The sequence below is a fragment of the Schistocerca gregaria genome, chromosome 2 (assembly GCF_023897955.1).
Source record: "Schistocerca gregaria isolate iqSchGreg1 chromosome 2, iqSchGreg1.2, whole genome shotgun sequence".
NCBI lineage: Eukaryota > Metazoa > Arthropoda > Insecta > Orthoptera > Acrididae > Schistocerca > Schistocerca gregaria.
The window spans coordinates 17,974,018-17,994,723 of record NC_064921.1 but is presented as its reverse complement, the minus strand read 5'-3'; the positions used below and the strand labels follow the sequence as shown (position 1 = coordinate 17,994,723).

General features: G+C 40.6%; 1 protein-coding gene across 2 annotated transcripts in view; it reads left to right on the top strand.

Moving 5' to 3' along the window:
* Nucleotides 1-20,706, top strand: part of LOC126336247 (dehydrogenase/reductase SDR family member 11-like) — a 97,235-nt gene that overhangs the window by 62,983 nt on the left and 13,546 nt on the right. The window contains exons 1-3 of one of the 2 annotated variants that reach the window (XM_049999741.1): nucleotides 970-1,158; nucleotides 6,025-6,187; nucleotides 9,591-9,720. In XM_049999741.1, the coding sequence (XP_049855698.1) occupies nucleotides 1,021-1,158; nucleotides 6,025-6,187; nucleotides 9,591-9,720 (431 nt within the window). In that variant the 5' untranslated portion in view covers nucleotides 970-1,020. Of the gene's footprint in view, nucleotides 1-969; nucleotides 1,159-6,024; nucleotides 6,188-9,590; nucleotides 9,721-20,706 lie in introns of those variants that run through there. The other variant, XM_049999740.1, reaches the window with a different exon arrangement.

The following is a 20,706-nucleotide window of genomic DNA, read 5'->3' as shown; positions in this document are numbered from 1 at the left end:
CCAGGTCGACGGGAACGTGCACCTTCCGCCGACCACTGGCGAGAACATCGATGTACTGTGGACACCTCACGCCCCACGTGTTGAGCAATTCGGCGGTACGTCCACCCGGCCTCCCGCATGCCCATTATACGCCCTCGCTCAAAGTCCGTCAACTGCACATACGGTTCACGTCCACGCTGTCGCGGCATGCTACCAGTGTTAAAGACTGCGATGGAACTCCGTATGCCACGGCAAACTGACTGACACTGACGGCGGCGGTGCCCAAATGCTGCGCAGCTAGCGCCATTCGACGGCCAACACCGCGGTTCCTGGTGTGTCCGCTGTGCCGTGCGTGTGATCATTGCTTGTACAGCCCTCTCACAGTGTCCGGAGCAAGTATGGTGGGTCTGACACACCGGTGTCAATGTGTTCTTTTTTCCATTTCCAGGAGTGTATTACGTACTAATGAGAAGGTATTGAATAGAACTGGGGAGACAAGAAATTTGTGGTGCAACTTGACTAAAAGAATCGATTGATAGATACACACATTCTAGAGCCGTCAAGGGACCGCTAAATCAGTACTGTAGGGAAGGGAAGTGTTGGGGAGTAAAATTCGTAGAAGCAGACCAAGACATGAATACAGTAAGCAGAGTCAGAAGAATGTTGGTTGTGGTAGTTTTTCGGAGATGAAGAGGTTTGCACAGGATGGGGTAGCATGTAGAGCTGCATCAAACCAATCTTCGGACTGGAGGCCGCAGGATTGCCAACCAAAGACTCAAGAAAATGTAGTGCACGTTAGTCACCGACCGGTAGTGATAAGAGGAGAATATGCGGATATGACAGAACGAGCAACTGACTACTCTCCTTATCAGCGTTGGCGCACTGTACCACACAGAATACGACAGTGGAGGGGGGTCTGCTGTGACCAGGGACATTTGCGCGGCAGCAGTGGGCCAGGGCTATATAAACAGAGTTCCGCTGCTCCGCGGCAGTCCGAGCAGGCCACTGCAACACGCGAACAAGTAGCAAGTAGCAGCGACAATGGGCATGGAGAGGTACGCGGGCCGCGTCGCCCTGGTAACGGGCTCCAGCTCCGGCATAGGAGCCGCCATCGTGCAGGCGCTGCTCAGGAGGGGACTCACCGTCGTCGGGCTGGCCAGGAGGGTCGAAAGGGTCAAGGTGGGTCGTCACGGGGAAACGTCGCTCGAAATTAGCAAATATCTTGAGAGAAAGGAAACTTACATATGTCAGGACATTGATTCACATTTTATAACAACACATTATACGAGGCTTTAATTATGTTAGTTATTTAGCATGGGTTCCAAAAAGTCGTTCAAGGTGTAATGCCCTGGGATGCAAAAAAACATCCGTAAAGTATTAAGTAAGGATGGCGGTTATCGCTGAAACAGTCGGTTTTCGGTTATACCGATATTTTTCATTTCCAGTTTAAGCGCTCAAAATAACTGGTTTCTTCAATGGTCGATTTCCGGTTCCTTTTATTCATGTTTTTCTAGTAATAAACGTAGTCTTCCAACAACGATTGAAAAATTCTAAGCCTCCCTCAGACATTTGCGTTACACTCTTCAAGATATGTAGAATAAAACATCAAATAAAATTAGGTGCAGAAAAGAAAACTTGGTCCGCCTACTGTCCACTGGTATATTAGGAAAGCAATGACGGCCGAATACCACAAAAGGTGACCAGTATTCTCCCACTGATTCTAACTGTTTGAAACTCAGCTCAAGAATCATATTCTAATTGAGTATCATACCAGTTTTTGGGCGTAACAAATAGTCAGTGCTAAAGGTTGAAAAGTGAGGTTGAAGACTACTTCGTGTTAAGTTGTCCGATTCCAAGGCCTTTAAGCAAAAAATACTTTTTCTGTAGACATGATCAGCAGATCAGCTACTTTCTACTGTTAGTTTAATTTTTTAATTCATTATTTTTCGTTCAAAAAATCCAAATGAACAATCTAGATAGTAGCCAGCATAAAACAATTACTATAAGCAATTACATGACAATAGTTTACATTTCGGTAACGAATTAATTAAATAGCTAATATTTACTACCCACTGCGTTCAAATGGTTCAAATGGCTCTAAGCACTATGGGACTTAACATCTAAGGTGATCAGTCCCCTAGACTTAGAACTACTTAAACCTAACTAACCTAAGGACATCACACACATCCATGCCCGAAGCAGGATTCGAACCTGCGACCGTAGCAGTCGTGCGGTCCCGGACTGAAGCGTCTAAAACCGCTCGGCCACAGCGGACGCCCCCATTGCGTTCCTAAATTCTTGTTCTGTAATGTCTTGATCTGTAACACGACTCCTTTCTTCAGAAATAATATCATTCAAAGACAATACCAGTCTTTGAGAACCCATAGATCTTTATAGCAACGATAAATATTGTTTTTCCACATACGACAATCCTACTCTGCTCCCAAAAAACTAAACGATCGCTTCTTCTGGGTAGTAAAGGACAACGGGCACATTATTGCCTCTGCAATCCACTACCGATTCTTATCTCATGTGGGTGTTGCCTGTTTTAACTGTAAGCGTTATTATTAAAGTAGCTATAATCAATTTCGCCATTTTGTACACCAAGTGATCATGCAGGATGCTGACGCACGTGTCACCTGTCAGAGTCGTGTCTAGACGTACCAAGGGCCCCATATTACATGCGTCCCACACCTTTACAGAGCCTGCACCAGCTTGAAAGGTTCCTTGCTGACATGCAGGGTCCATAGATTCATGAGGCTGTCTCCATACCCGTACACATCCATCCGCTCGCTATTCTCACTAACCAACATGTTTCCAGTCATCAACAGCCGGCCGTTGTGGCCGAGCGGTTCTAGGCGCTTCAGTCGCAGGTTCGAATCCTGCCTCGGGCATGGATGTGTGTGATGTCCTTAGGTCAGTGAGGTTTAAGTAGTTCTAAGTTCTGATGACCTCAGATGTCAAGTCCCATAGTGCTCAGAGCGATTTGAACCATTTGAACGAGCCATCAAGAGTTCAGTGTCGGTGTTGACGGGCCCATGCGAGACGTAAAGCTTTGTGTCGTTCAGTCATCAAGGGTGTACGGGTGGGCCTTCGGCTCCGAAAGCTCATATCGATGATGTTTCGTTGAATGGTTTGGAAGCTGACACTTGTTGATGGCCCAGCAATTTTCAGGGAGGGTTGCACTTCTGTCATGTTGAACGATTCTCTTTAGTCGTCGTTGGTCCCTTTCTTGCAGGATGTTTTTCGGCCGCAGCTATGTCGCAGATTCGATGTTTTACCAGGTTAATTCAAGGTACACTCGTGAAATGATCATACGCAAAAATCTCCACTTCACCGCTCCCTCGTACGCCGACTATATCACCACGTTCTAACTCACTTAAATCTTGATAACCTGCCATTGTAGTAGCATTAATCGATGTAACAACTGTGCCAGACACGTGTCGTCTTATAGGCATTGCCGACTGCAGCTCCGTATTCTGCCAGTTTACATATACGCATGCCTGTACTGGTTTCTTTCGAGCTTCAATGTAGATAAACTTTGTTTTCCAATGTACGTACTCCACGGTACAACAAAATATTGAAAATCATTTCCATTCTTGTGCTGTTTGAGGCTTTCCCGGCGCTGCATCTGCTTGATAGGTTACCGGGAATTACGCCGGATAGTATTGTAGAAACCGCGCAATATTTCAGCGAGACAACTGCCCGCCATCTTCAGATGCTACTGTCGCGTCGCTTTTTTTTTTTATTGATTTTCAATTCCCCCCGAAGGGGGCAGGCTGGCAGTAGCTTAGTACGCTGCTCTACAGCCTACAGACACTAAAGTGAATACCCCATTAACAGCAAAAACTTGAAACGGAACATTCCGATACGAATGGCACCCGATTTCCGACATACCATGCAAAAAAAACAAATTATGCCTTAAAAGACATGGTTTCTAGAGTATATTCATCTCATATTCACCCTAAAAAAACAGCAATACTGCTAACACTGAGAAAGTATGAAATACAGAATAACAAACTAGAGTTTGAACTTGTGAAACATATTAATCCATGTGCTGTTCTGACTGATGGCATAATCATCGAGCACTCGTTGCACATCAGTTGTGATACTGAACTTCTTAAATATTTTTTACACGTTGCATATGTGAAAATATTCTTTCACTCTATGCAGAGGAAGCTGGAATATTCACTGATTGGCTGAATTTGTACAAACCATACAATCAAGTTTTTACTGCTCTAAAAACGTAAACAATGTAAGTAACTATTACTCTTCACATCAGTTTGATGTTCATGTCTTATGAGAACATTTCTGATATTTTAATTTCTGCCTCCAACGATTTAATACCGCATAAATAATTTTGAGCCTACAACAGTAACATTTGCTTGCACCTAAAACTTCCAGTGTTTGGATTTAGACAAGTGATTCCTTCAGTTATTGCGGAGTCTGAAACAAAACGCCTCTAACTTCTCTGTTTACTTCACGTAAAACTTTATCGAACTCTAATGATTTGAAATTATTGGGTTTTACAGGTTTCACGCTGCCTTTCTTCGGCAAATTACATATACCTTAAAATGTTTTGGCAATTATCGAATTCCACCAAGGGAAGAGGATTCCGAGAATATCAGCAAGTATTTTTGTTGGCAGATGTACACATTATTTCCACAACTAGAAACCTAAGTGATTTACACATTTCAGTGAAGTGATCCTTTGCAGCTTATATCGGCTAACTGCTCCAACAATATCACAGTCTTTCCCCTGAGGGATATCAAATAGTGACTAGCACTTTTCTAGCAAACATGTCAATAAGCATAAATATTATATAAAAAAGTTTAACTTTGCACTAAATCTTCATGCCTCTGCATCTCGTTCTTAAAATTCTACCTGGATGTTTGCTAGGGTTACAACGATAGCCTCAATTGCCTTCTTCACAACCAAGCATGAAATGTACTGACTGGCCCACCTGGTTGTCATTTAACTTCTTAAATTCTACTTTTGCAATATTCATTTTTATTTGGTGCTCTTCCGACAACCTTGTAGGAACGCAGAGTCCGTGCAATATCAGAAAAATTTCTGTACCTGATTTGATCACTCTTCGTCTTATTGCTATGACGAGATTGAACTTCTGGGTCATACAATGTGAATGAATAGCTTCAAGAGCGCCCATTGCAATGGGCAAGAGGAGTGGGGGTGGAGGGGGGGGGGATGCCGCGCGGCGTATACCCGCAGTTTCGGGCCTTGCCACGGTTTACGCGGTTCGCCCCCCCCCCCCCCCCCCCCCGTCGGAGGTTCGAGTCCTCCCACGGGCACGGGTATGTGTGTCGTCCTTAGCGTAACTTAGTTTAAGTTAGGTTAAGTAGTGTGTAAGCCGAGGGACCGATGACCTCAGCAGTTTGGTCCCACAGCAACTTACAACAAATTTAAAAAAAAAATAAAAATTAAAAAAACGGAAAGGAAAAAATAGTGTATTCAGGTGTTTTTCTTTGAATAAAATGATTTAAAAGTCAGTATTACAGAGGTTTTTAACATGGCCGGATCTGAAAAAATTTTATGGCTGCTTCCAAGTCGCCATTCGTATTCGAAAGTATTAAACATTCACCATAACGTTTGTCTAGCCTCCCGGACTTTGGATGGCTTGTGGGAGTTACCTCCTTAAAAGATCTTGAACACCTGTACAATAAACACTCATAACTCCAGCTCCATCATATGTTTGTGTAACATAGTAATTTAATTCCACAGTGTGCCGAATATTTCTTTATTTAAAGCAAACTAGTAGAGAAGCAGCATCTAACTATTTTGGTGGTTCAGGGTCTATAAATGTTTCGTATATGTTACTATCTGAATAGTCCGAATGATTATGGATCGTTGTTAGTTTTTCATGTGATTTGATGTACTTGGCAAATACTTAGTTATGTCGCGATATTATTTTACTCAAATTGTGGTGCGTTGTTGTTGTGAAAAGAGTCTGGGTGTTAGTGCTTTGATGATAGTCAGGCAACACTGCTACCGGAACCAAAGTTGACAGATTCTGCACCTCTGTTTCAGGCTCTACAGCTGAAGGACGCCCCCGGTAAACTTTACGCTATTCAGGGTGACGTCAGCAGCGAGGACAGCATCCTCTCGGCATTCAAGTGGATCAGGGAAAACCTGTCCGGCGTCGACATTTTGATTAATAACGCCGGCTTGGGAAACGATCATGATTTGACATGTAAGTAGATGAGCTCTTTTTTATATAAATCAGATATATTATATTTAATGTCTAACAGATCAATCTGCGTTTGGAATAAGTAATCACTGTGATGCATACTTGAGCTGTTGGATATAAAAGAATACGACTTTTAAGATGGCAATCTCCCTTCAAAGGGAGCAAAGACCTGAAGCTTAATGTTCACTTTCTTGCAGTATGGAAGTCGTCTCACCTACAACAAGCTACAAGTAGGCTAAGAGCGTCCTACGACATTCCCAAGGGAATTGTTTAAGCATTTGCCGCGACTATGTGAAAAAATCGCTATTAGGATACTACAATGAGAAACTGAACCTCCCTACATTCGGATGTCATTCCACATTCCGGTGCCTTAACCACTGACTGTCATTTATAGGCACTGAGACAGGTCAGTAAATCCGTAACAACTATTGCGTTTCATTTCTTTACCAAGCACTCTTCTGAAACTATTGTAAACGTAATATTTCAATGTCAAAACATAGTGCCGGCCGCTGTGGCCGAGCGTTTCTAGGCGCTTCAGTCCGGAAGCGCGCTGCTGCTACGGTAGCAGGTTCGAATCCTGCCTCGGGCATGGATGTGTGTTAGAACTACTTAAACCTAACTAACCTACAAAGTCTAGTGGACAGATGGCCTCAGATGTTAAGTACCACCGAGCTTAGAGCCATTTGAACCATTTCAACCAAAACATAGCGATGTATATTTGCTAACGTATCACTTTCAGCAAGATTTTCTTCGCATGAGATTTTCCTTGTATTTTATCGCGAAATTTTCATTTTCTACTGGCTGTTGTTTCAGTAGGAACAAAAGATCCTGGTTAATAGGCCTTTTCAGTTCGTCAGTCAGTGAACTGCACGTTTAGCGCATTTCACTCAGCTTATGGTGGAGACAGGTAAACCACAACCTGTGGGAATCGGTGTGGAAGGTCTGGATAATAAGCCGACACTCTAGCGATATGAAAATCGACCATCGAGTTACAGCGATAGTGCCTGTGTGGTAGATAATTTCACTCCCGGAAAATGCGACTCCGTACACGTCACGTACGGTTGCCAACTGGTCTCCTGCATGAAATAAGTCCCCCACATGCAACCTGGATGATAAGTTCGTACAACGCCTTTCATGCTTAAGTTTCTCCGATATCCAAATAGATGTGTTACATCTACATTTTGACAATGGACTTTGAGTTTGCAACTCTGATTATGTTTGTCGGTGTTTACGACTATTCTGACTTTGTTCATAGGTCGTGATTTGAGCTAATGTTACTGGACGTCGGAACGGTTGCTCCGTACTATTGTGTCGACAACTGACTCACGTCGATCTTGGTCTCGACTGTGTTGTAGAGACGTGCGTAGTTTCCGTCAGCTGACGATGTATAACGTGAATTTGATTTCTAGGAATATTTCGATAGCCATAATCGTGAGTTTCAGGAAAGGTACTCTTTCTCGGACTCTCTCAACACAGCAACAAGTAAAAAAACCATTCGTGTTAGAATTTACGCGATTCACAGACAGATCCCTCCCAGGATAAAGTGACCCCGTGGAGACAGTAGTAACATCTTATTAGTGCAGTGTCAATACGCTAAATATAGCGAGGACAGCTAACACATGCTTGCCGGCCCGTAACAACGGAAAACGAAATAGAACGAGGAAGACTGGAAGATATCTGTCTGCGTTGGTTAGTAGCGAGTAGTAGATCACTAGCTTGATGTCGATAAGAAATATAGTATCGTATAGATTGCACGAGCCAGGTGACACGGTGCTTGAGACACTGTGTCTGAATTCAGAGGAAGTGGAGTTCAGATACGGATGCGATCTACTTGGTTTAGTTCCTCCCAGCTTCTTTACTACGCTCTGACGAATACCAGAATAGTTCCTTCAAAACGATTTCGAGTGAGAGTAAGGTCATGCCACCTAAAATTGCTTTCAGTCCACCTAAATATTAATTATTTCTCAGATTATACGCAGATACTAAATGTCAGTTTTAGTGTCTCTTCTTAAGGCAATGACCTAATTCACGTTCCATTTTTGTCTTCCTAATTTAGATCTCAAAATGTATCGTCTGCCCGGAAGTCTGAAATTAGTAATAGTGGAAAACTGTACATTCTTACTGCACAGCTTGTAATGGTTCTTTATTTGCGAAACCATTACAACCCGCCAACCCTATTTTTCGATACCGTAGAATAATGAATATTTGTGTACGCAATGTCTGATTTTATTCACTCTATTCACATTTGTTTTCATTTTTATACGTATTTACGTCGATATTTTGAGATATTGAAATCGGTATGATAGCTCGTATGACCATCTTTGTACTTATTGTTATCTTTGATGCTGGCCTGTGACTTTTGGCGCGGAAGCGTATAGAGTAGCAAAGTTTTTGTGTTGAATATGGTCTTGACTTTCTGTTGAAACTGAAAAGATGGGTATGAGTTGTGGACAATGAAAGATGTTGTGAGTTTTATTAAGAGCAGTAACGGCTGCGAAATTGTATGCTGAAGTAATGTTTTGAACATGCAAAAATATAAAAAGTTTAATAAATGTGAATTTTTGTGAAAAGTCAGGATGAAGAATTATTTTCAAGTGACCATTGTTTAAAAAAGTATGAAGCACATTGCAATGAAAAACATAAATCGCCAAAATAATCCTGAAAGATTGTCTTCGTAAGTTCTTCAAGTCGGCGTGATTAACATTCGAGTGCCTTTCGCACCAACAGCGATAGCCATGCTACTTAGACAACATTTTTAATTACGAGCCAAAACCAGAGGAAGATCGTCGTTGGATTGCAAATACAAGATAAGTGATGTTATGGTTAATTTTCTTCAGTCACTGTAATCAATTGATGTAGCAATACCTGCCACATTAAAGACCTTTTAGCTGCGCAGTAAAAAGATCATACTTTGAGTGCGCGATGTGATAATTTTTGAACTAATTAACTGTTAGTGGAGGTACTGTTATAAACTCTAGCTAACCGAGTTCGTGAACTGGAAACACTGTCTCTCTTTTTTAGAATCCACGTCGACAGCGAGTATCGATAGTGACGCAGAGACGCTGTGACTCGCCACAACTGCGTTTGTGACCGAAATGTACTGCTCTGGCGAGTCAGGTGTGCCGTGCCTTCCAGAAGCTGCTGCCAACAGCTGGGAGACTCGGTTTCTTTTGCGCTCTGGCGTGCGCTGTTCCTTTTAGTTTATGGTGTATGGTTGTGACTGCGAGGACTCTGTTTACTCTGTGGACGTCTTCATTTCACTATTGACTTACATTTAGTACCTAGCTTACGACGGCTAGTGCTCTCTTTTCCAGTTTGCACTTTGCATAGGGGAGTCGACAGAAGATTTTTCCTTCCTTTCAGTGGATGTTCAGATAGTGAAAACCACTATTCTTTGTGTCCGCAGCTGGTAAGACGGAAGAGTGGAAGCGCATCCTGGACGTCAACGTGCTGGGTCTGAGCATCTGCACCAGGGAGGCCGTGCAGGACATGCTGAGGAGGGGCGTCGACGACGGCTTCATCATCCACATCAGCAGGTGGGCTGCGGCGGCGGGTCTGGCGGAACACGTCAGCCGCCTTCAGGCTAAAAGTCTCTTCCGCTAGCGAATGATAGACACGTTTGTAGCTTACTGGTCTCTGCGACCTTGGAAACACCCTCCGTTAAACAAGTAGGCCTAGATTATAAATTTATTTGTGACCTGATTGGACTCACAATCGGATTTGAAATAATGTTTTGACTCTAAAGGGGTCAATCGACAATCGGTGCAAAACCGTTCTTTCTTCAAATTAAAGCATATAAGGTTTGTGGTTCTTGAATTTTTCCCGGAGGATCGAAAACTTTGGAACATAATAGCTCTGATTTATTGGTCAGTTTTGACGTGGTTTCATTGTTCACCAAAGTACTTATTGCTACCTAACAATGATTATTGGCTGGTTTAAAGAAGACATAACAGCATTATTTAATCATGCGCTAACTTTCAGTTACTTTTCGTTTAACGACAAATATTTTGAACAGATTGATGGCATTGTCATGGATAGCCCCATCTCACCAAAGGTAGCTAATTTATTTATGTAGAACTTCGAATAAAACGCACTCACCTCCATAGGTGTAAAACCGGGAGTGTTCTGGAGATGTATCGATGGCACATTCATAGTTTGGCCCCGTGGAGAAGACAAGTGGATTGATTGTCTTGGACGACTAAACTCCCTTCATGAAAATATTTAATTTAGAACGGAACGGGAAGCGCATGGCTGTTTGTGGCTGTATTAGTTTGACATAAGAAAGATGGCTTTTTGGTATGCCTACGCCCGCTCATACCAATTTACTCTTGCATGCGTCTAGCAGACAACATCCTTCACAAACTATGAGTGCGTTTAAAGCTTAATTACATAGGGATGACAGCTTACAGAGTGAATTGATACACTTGGAAGAAATGTTCCATAAGAATGGATACACAAAACACCAAATTAAGGGAGTCGTACAAGCGCACACGCCAGTGTAGCCAAAAGAACAGCAATAAAAAAAAAAGACCTAAATTCTATGGCTATTCTGACATTTGTGGAAAATATCTCTTCAAAAATTGCAAGAATAAATAGGAAACACAAACTAATGTGATCTTCCTTCCATCGGCCAAGACACCAGCTGTTTTGGGGTCCCTGAAAAATGGTCTGTTTTTATGAAATTCCATGTGAGTGTGGTAAACGGTGCATAGGACAAACAACACTTACTGTAAAAGAACGCTGCACTGAACACCAGCGATACACCCGCCTTTTATAGCCGAATAAATCAGCAGTGACTGAACACTGTATTTTCACTGGTCATAACATGAATTACGGTATAGTAAAGATATTCTGCTAGGTATAGTAAAGACGTTCTACTAGGATTCGGTGCTAAACGAAGCTGTGGAAATGCAACTAGCAGACAACCTGCTCAACACAAACGAGGGTTTTCAGCTCGAGAAATGATGGAAAATCTTCATTCGATGTCTTCGACTTCAAAAGAAATATGCTAAGTCTTCATGATGCTGATTCTGCACTTGGTTTATTTTACTCTTAGACGCATCAAGTTTAATCTATGAGTGGCGCTCTTGTTAAAGGAAGTTAACTTCGTTGCTCCTGTTGTCAACACTTATGTCTGACGCTTACGTGTTTACTCCGCAGTGTGTAAATTGATTGAAAAGTTGAAAGCGACTCATCTTGTGAATGGCTGAAAGGCTGTCAGCCGACATACTGCTATATGAATTAAAAATATCCTGCATGCACTTCCGAAAAATGATGGAATATATAAGGTTTATTTGCAGAGCTTGGTCACTGCACTATTAAATGAACGTAAGTGTGCGAAGTCAAAATGGTAGGTTACACTAGTCGACAATGTAGTCTACAGTTTCAAATTAAAGAAGAACTTAGTTTTAAAAGAACAGAAAATTGTTGAAATAGTAAGCAATCTAGCAGATTGTGTGCACAGTAATTTACTAAATCCCACTATATGAAGAACAAATTTCACTTCCTTCAACACATACTCGTTTCTCACAAAGCCTGACGAAAACTTGAGTTCACAACTTAGAATCCGTTCCGAAAACATTCAAATCCCACACGAAATTCTGTTGCAGAACTTGTGTGTGCTATGTCTCCACAAGAAGTCGCCAATCTTTCTCCTGGAGCAAGTGTTCTCTCCTCTATATCCCAGTACGAAGTTTCCATTTCATCCCCAAAAAAACAAATCTCTCCAAGCCTTCCATGTTTTGTGTACCCTGCTATCAGGGCTCTCTGGTCTGCCATTGGCTGTAGCTTTTTACTTACAGCTCCTTCCAGTTGCGCCGACAGTTGTGACCTTGATAAAAACATCAAATTTACTAGCTTACAGCTTATTCGGGGATTAACGTAAATGACGTCTTATGTGAAACACTCTAAAACGCACGTTCATCTCATGTTACACTACGTATAAATAAATTATATATTATGTTAAATCAATATTTAGCAGCACCTCTAAATTAAGTCTTTTCACATCTAGTAAAGTAAATCACAAGAAATTACTGATACTGCTTACTAATAAAGTACAATGTAGAGTAATACTGATCAATGTCTGTACCATTTACTCAACTTTGAACTGTTGCTTGACATTTATGTATAATAATTGTCCACGGGTCTTACTTTTATGACACTGATGTGGACCAAAGATAACGAAGTTCCTAATTTTCTATGTCGTAGAATATTTTCAGGGTATCTAGTCACAGTTTTCATTTCGCTGTTGGTATCTTGGTAGTCCTAAGTTTAAGCTTTCATGGGTTTTCCGTTTTACGTTGGCTGCATCAACATACGTGCACCGCTTTCCGCTATACTCTTTCTGCTCTTCACTCCGTACAATAGACAGCGCTCAGCCGTCCGCGGTTGGACGCTTGTCTTTCGGGACGTGCTCATACAGCTATCTCAACAGAAAAATATAAATAATGACCGTTCGAGCGTAGAGACAACATTCAACCCCCGAGCGGAGAAATCTCCGACCCGGCCGGGAATCGAACCTGGTCACTTTCGGTTAGCAATCTGCCGCGTTGACCGCGCGGCTACTGGGGCAGACTAAGTTTGTGTTTCCGTTCGTATATGCGCAGATATCTTTTTATAACACTTCCCTTCATGGAAACCACTTTACTCGCCGCTCTAAGGTCTTTCCAGCTGGACTGGCCTTTCAGAGCAGCGTGGCACTGACACACCACCCGTGTACAAATTCCTTTACGTGATCTTCAACTTTTTGTAGTACAGTCTTCCTCAGTTGCATGTAATATTACGGTATATTGATAATTATTTACTTATGGACCGTCTGACAGCAACTGAATAAAACACAATTTTAGTGCCATACGCGTTTCGCCTTTATTTTCTGCAAGGCATCATCAGTGGCCTGGAATATGTACATATGTTAGCTATTTAATTTTCATTTTTGTCACTGTGCCTATATGATGTAAACAGTTCTGGTGGTTGCTATTTCCCATTAAGTAGAAATGTTTTGAACTGTACTTACAGGTTGCGTGGACAATTTCTTACATATTACGCTCCTGTTGCATTTTATGTGTTGTTCTTCTTCTTATGCACGCCAATTTGCGTTTTTTTTTTTTTTTTTTTTACACATTCGACAGCACTGTGAACTGAACGCTTGTTTTAATGCAATGTTTTGGTTTCTGTTGCCGACTGTCAAATGTTTTTGCCAAAGATCGAATGTTATTGCCAACCCTATGAGTGTAGCTATTGAAGTATCTGTGGTCTGTTCGTGTATGCATATGTGTGTGTGTGTGTGTGTGTGTGTGTGTGTGTGTGTGTGTGTTTTGGTGTGATATTAATTTTTTTGTGCTGTGTGTGTGTGTGTTTGTGTGTGTGTGTGTATGTGTGTGTGTTTTGGTGTGATATTAATTTTTTGTGCTGTGTGTGTGTGTGTGTGTGTGTGTGTGTGTGTGTGTGTGTGTGTGTGTCCAGATGGTGTGGGGAAGAGTCTTTTGGTTTTATGTTATCATTTCCTTTACTAACTGTAAGTGTAGTAGGGAGCCTGTGGGAGCCTGTGCTGATTTGGGTTTGTTCATTTATCACATGTTTGTTTACTGCTATGGCTTTCTGGTTGTGGAAGTTTTCTTGCATTTGTATAAGATGTTTGTCATGGTTGCTTATTCTCATTATTTTCATTTCTTGTTCCATATTTGTAGGATGATGGTTATAGTGTTTTAAATGCTCTGCAAATGTGGAATGGTTTGTTTCATACTTCCAACATATGATATGTTCTTTGTATCTTGTTTCAAAATTCCTGCATGTCATGCCTATTTATACTCATCACAACTTTGACATTCAAGTTTATATATTCGTGATGGTTGGAATTTGTCCCTCGTGGTAGCTGGCTGGCTTAGGTGTGATTGAAGGGTTTGCCCAGGCTTATATGCTATTTTGAAACCCTGTCTCTTTAGGATGTTTGCAACTCTGTGTGTTAGTTCATGTGTGTAGGTCATGGTGTACCATCTGGTTCTTTTCTGTGTGGTGTTGTCATTGTGTGTGTTTGTTGAGTGAGTTTTTAAGTTTTCAGCTTGTGAGTTCATTTGTATTCTGGGAATGTTGTGTTTGTTTTGTATTTGTGTTTTTATTTTTTGATTGAGCCTATGTATCACATGTGTGTCATACCCGTTGTTCCTAGCTATTTGTATGATTGTACTCATTTCTTGTTCATAGTTTCTCTTGCTGAGTGGGATTCTGTTTAATCTATGCAACATGTGTCTCTGTGCTACAAGTATTTGGCTGTGAGGATGGTTGGATGGGGAATGTATTATTGTGTCTGTGGCTGTTGGTTTTCTAAAGATGTTAAATGTATGTTTGCCATTTTCTTTTTTAATTGTAATGTCAAGAAAATTTATTTGATTTTCTTTTTCAAGTGTGAATTTTATGTTCTGATGAGCTTTGTTTATTTCTGAATGGAGTTCATCTATTTTTTCACTTGGTTCATCTACCAGACAAATAATGTTGTCCACATATCTGTACCAATATATGATTTTGAAACTTTCATTTGTGGTTATCTTTTCAAATTTCTGATTTTCTAGGTGACTGATGAAAATGTTTGCTAGTGTTCCTGATATTAGGGGTTCCCATGGTCAGACCATCAGTTTGTAGATAATATTCTTTCTCAAACTGAAAATAATTTTGTTCAGTTGTCAGTCTGAGCATATCTGTTATTTCCTTTATTGCATCTGTGGTGAGGTTGCTGTGGGATGAGAGATTTTGTTCTATGATTTCTATTGTTTCTGTGATAGGGATGGAGGTATACATATTTTCTATATCGAATGAAATCAGTGATGCTGTGTGTGGTACCTGTATGTTTTCTATTAGGTTTCCTGTGTTTATCACTGTTCTGTTGTTTTCTGCTTTATAGTGTTTTGTAACTAACTTTTGGAGGTGTTTGGCTATGCGGTATGTTTGGGCTTTCTTGAAGTTGACAACAGCTCTCATTGGCATTCCATCCTTATGTACTTTCGGTTGACTGCAGAGTGTTGGTGCTTGTGGGTTTTTCTGTGTTAAGTGGTATTTCTGTTTGTCTGTGAGTGTGTGTTCAATGTTTTTCAGTGTTCGTTTCACAATTGCCTGGAATCGTGTAGTTGGATCTGACTTCAGTTTTTGAATGGCATTGGTGTTTATGTATTCCTTGGTTTTTTGTGATGTATTGCTCTTTATCCATGAGTACTGTTACATTTCCCTTGTCTGCCCTTGTTATTAATATGTTATCGTTTGTTAACTTTTGTTTTAACCTTTTCATTGTGGCTGCTTCTGTTTGGTTGTTCTTGTTGTGTGTCTGCTGTGTTTGTATTATTATGCCTTTTATTTCTTCTTTTACTAGTTCTCTTGTCAGTCCTATGTTTATTTCACAATTCTTTTGCTGTTCTTCACGTGTAAGTATGTGTTCAGTTTCTACTATGAGATTTTTTATGTAATGATTGTCCACTTTGCTATTGGTGCAGTGTTTCAAACCTTTTTCCAAGAGCATTTTTTTCATTTTCGTGTCGTTCTGTCTCTGTTAGGTTAACTAAGCGTGGATGGGATGTGTATTGGAGTTCATGTGGTTTCACATTTAAAATGTAAATGTATTTTTGCGTCTTTTTTATTGTTAGTTTCATTATCTTCTGTTTATGTTTGTTTTGTAAATGTTTCATTACTGTGTATGTGTTGAGCGTAATATGTAAGAAATTGTCCACGCAACCTGTAAGTACAGTTCAAAACATTACTCCTTAATAGAAAATACCAACCAGCAGAACTGTGTATAACCTATAGGCACAGTGACAAAAATGTAAATTAAATAGCTAACATATGTACATATTCCAGGCCACTGATGATGCCTTGCAGAAAATAAAGGCGAAACGCGTATGGCACTAAAATTGTGTTTTATTCAGTTGCTGTCAGACGGTCCATAAGTAAAAAATTATCAATGTACCTTAATATCCCTTACGTGAGTTTCGCAGGACGCCTACAGCCGCTCATCCTGGTAAATCCTCTCTCAAGCCAAATGTTCCTACAGGACGCAACAACATTCTTCAGCACTTAAATTTCGAACGTGGAGAAATTTCATCTTGCTTAAAACAATTCAAGGTGCAATGCTGTCATCTCACACCTATCACGACTGAGTGGAAAAACAACGTGATTCTTACGAGAGCTTGCACATAGTGCATGGCAAAGGGTACCCATTCCCGTATTGAGAGAGGAAAAAATATCTCTACGTCTCTGCATGTGCCCTAATCTCTTACACTGTACTTCTCCAATCCAGGTTCCCTAAATGAACCCATAATGATTTCGCGAGAACTACTTCGCATTTATTTCAAGGAATCAATGTCATGTTCCCCAGCATTTCTGTTACACTTTTTCGTGAGTTACGCGTCTCTGTTGTGATGCAATCAGTGCGTCTCTAAACCCGTTCGTTGTCTGTTGTCTTGCCTACGTGGCAGTGACTCCAAAAGCTAAAACTGTAGAATTATTCATATTATCGTCGTATTGGCAAATTTCTTTACAAGACTAACTGCACTTATCACAACGCTTCCAGCTAATCGAGACTTCCTTTCACCCTCCTTGGAATAGCTTTTTAGTAGCAGCACTAAATACTTGAAAAATGATGTGTGCTGAAGATGTTCGCCTCTAATTTTGTTATCAAATGCTATCGCTTTCATAACCTTTTATTCGTCCACATTCAAGGAAAACTTCTGGTCAGAGCCATACAGCAGTGATCCAGCGCCGCCTGTCCTCTTCCCCATGTACACACTCAAAATTACCTTCCTGAAATTTTTCTACATATATTTAGGCAATTTTGTAATTCGTAAGGCAGTTTTGATCAAATTAAGTATCACTGAAAAATATTACATAAATATATAGGATAACGTTGTCATCAATGGACCAGTTAACTTTTGTCTTGAATTGAAGGACATCCAATGTTTCAAATGTTAAACTGAATGTCACAACTCATCAGGTAACCGACATTGTAGTGTACAACGGTTATTCCTGTAATACGATTAACACCATCAGGAAGAAATGCTGAATTACTTTCCGTAATAGTTTGTTCATGGATACCAGTTTCCATCAACGAACCTGTTGAATTCCATGAATGGGTCATCAGATGTATATCCGAAGTTTCGTGACTAAACACCTCTCATCCGGATTACAACGCCTGGGTGGATTGGAATGTTGCCACAGAGTATAATTAAGAAAATAAAAATTATTAAGTGGAAGTTAATTGAATACGAACGGAAAATATTGGTTCTGAACACAAAAATAAATAGAAGGAAAAACAGCAGGAGAACAAACTCGTGGAGACGAATGAAAGAGAAAACTGGCTAGCAAAATTTTGTACAGAGTATAATATAATAATCGTCAGCACTTGGTTTGAGAATCACGTAAGAAGGCTGTATATGTTGAACAGCCCTGGCGCCAATGGCAATGTTCAGATCAATTATATAATGGCAAGATAGAGTCAGAAGTCCGATTCTAAGTGCAAGACACATGTGGACCCTGAGCGTAATTTATCGGTTTTGAACTGCAGAAAAACTAAAGATATAGCAAAAAGAAAGGAAATCAAGGAGATGAGGCATGGGTAATCTGAAGCAACCAGAGGCTATTGAGAGTTTCAGAGAAACCATTAGACAACGTTTCAGTGAAACGGGAAAAAGGAAAACGGCAGAAAACGAACAGACAGCTTTAAGAAATGGAATAGTGGTTCACATTGCTCTGAGCACAATGGGACTAAACATTTGAGATCATCAGTCCCCTAGAACTTACAACTACTTAAACCTAACTAACCTAAGGACATCACTCACATTCATGCCCGATGCAGGATTCGAATCTGCGACAGCAGCGGTCGCGCGGTTCCACACTCAAGCGCCTAGAACCGCTCGGCCACAGAAGTCGGCAAGGAATAGTGAAGGCAGCATATAATGGCAGAGGTAAAATGACAAGAACGAGTAGAAATTCTTGGATAATGGAGCAGGTATTAAATTTAAGCGATGAAAGGAGCAAATACAAAAAAAATACAAAAATAAAAAATGCAGCAAATGTAGCAGGCGAAATGGAATACATACGTCTAAAAATGGAGATTTTCAGAAAGTGCATAAATTTTTAGAATAGGGCTGTAGAAGTGTACATAGCTAAAGGAAAAGTAGGTCCTGCCTATGAGAAAATTAGAGAGACTAATGGACAAAAGGGAAGCAACTGTGTGAACATCAAAGAGCTCAAATAGCAAGCCAGTGCTGTGCAAAGAAAGGAAAGCTGAAAGGCAGAAGGTGGAATAAATATACATACGGGTGATCCAGTTGGCCCTATCGACACGTTGTATGCAATGCCTTCAAAAACCATATGCGAGATTTTCAGATTCTCTCGCTCTCTGTGCACAAACTAATAGTCGCACAGAAATAACTAATAGGATCTGTTTTGTGGGAAATTTAATGTCGTCAAATTTTGTACTGGATACATTTCCGCTTGAGGCAAGAGTTTTCGAGCTATTCAAGGAATACTCATTTGAAGATCGCATTTGTAGGTTTTTCTTGAATAATTTGAAAACCACGACGTACAGCATAAACGTATCGCAGTATCAGATTTAACAAAATTAAATTTCCTACAATAAGGCCCTGTTCATTTATACTGAAAAACTATTAGTTTGCGCATAATGAGTGAGAATATGAAAATCATGCACGTGGTATTTGAGATGCTGCGGTCTGCCGAAAACCCATGGGTAGGAACAGCTAAATCGCCCTATATAGCACCTCTATAAGAGAAATGAACTTGTTGACAATATTACAGGAGGGAAGACGCAGTAGATGAAGATGAGGTGGGAGACGTAATACTGCGAAATGAATCTGACGAAGCGCTGTAAGACGTCAGTGGGAACAAGGCCCTTGGAGAAGATGACATTCTCTCGGAATTACTAAGATTCCTGGGAGAGCTAGCAGTGGAAAAGTTATTCTACCAAGTGTGAGTGATATACGACGCAGACAAAATACTCTCAGTCTTCAGAAAGAATGTAATAATTCCAATCCCAAAGAAGGCATATTTAAAAAAAAAATGGTTGAAATGGCTCTGAGCACTATGGGACTTAACTTCTGAGGTCATCAGTCCCATATAACTTAGAACTACTTAAACCTAACTAATATAAGGACATCACACTCATCCATGCCCGAGGCAGGATTAGAACCTGCGACCGTAGCGATATCGCGGTTCCAGACTGAAGGGCCTGGAACCGCTCGGCCAGTCCGGCCGGCAAGGCATATTTATTGACATGTATGAATACTGCTAGAAGATTATAACTAATGCTTGCAAAGATATTGATATGAATTATTTACGGAAGAATGGAAAACAGGTAGAGGCTGACCTTGGGAAGATCAGTTTGTGTTGCAGAGAAATAAAGAAACGCGCGTGGCAGTGGTAACCATAGAACTTCTCCTAGAAGAAAGATTGAAGAAAGGCAAACCTACCTACTTTTAAATCACTTGTAGTTGTAAAGAAATGTTTCGACAGTGTTGACTGGACCACACTCATTGAAATTTTATAGGTATCAGGGATAAAATACACGGGCAGAAAGGTTATTCGCAACATGTACAGAAATCAAACTGCCGTTTTATGAGTCGAAGGAAATTAAGAGGAAGCAGTGGTTGAGAAACGAATGAGACAGGTTTGGAGCCTGTCCCCAATGATATTCAATTTGTACAGTGTGCAAGCTGTGAGGGTAAGCAAAGATTAATTTGAGAAGGTAATGAAAATTCAGACAGAAGAAATAAAAACTTTGCGGCTTGCTGAGGACAGTCATTTTGTCAGAGACTGCTAAGGACGTGGATTGGATAGTTTCTTGAAAATAGATTATATTATGAACATTAATGGAGGAAAAACAGTGGTAATGGAAGGCAGTCGAAGTAAATCAGACGATGGTGAGAGAGTTAGAGTAAGAAATGAGATATTTAAAATAATATGAGTTTTGTTATATGAACGGCAAAGTAACCGATGAACGCAGAAATACAAAAGAAATAAAATGTAGACTGGCAATAGCAAGAAAAGCAATTCCGAAAAAGAGAAATTCGTTAATATCTAATATAAAGCTCAGTGCTAGGAAGTTTCTTCTGATGGTATTTGTTTGGAGCGTTGCCTTCTATGGAAGTGAAACACGGACGATACACAGTTGAGAAAAGAAGAGAAAATAGAAGATTGTGGAATGTGGTGCTACAGGAGAATGATGAATATTAGATCTTCAGTTCGAATAAAAATGAGTTATATCATCAATCTAGAAAAAAAATTAATTTCGGCATAACTTGACTAAAGGAAGGGATCAGTTGGTAGGACATATCCTGAGGCTTCACGGAATTGTCAGTTTGGTAATGTAAGTAATTATGTGTGTTTGTTCAAAAATGGCTCTGAGCACTATGGGACTTAACAGCTATGGTCATCAGTCCCCTAGAACTTAGAACTACTTAACCCTAACTAACCTAAGGACAACACACAACACCCAGCCATCACGAGGCAGAGAAAATCCCTGACCCCGC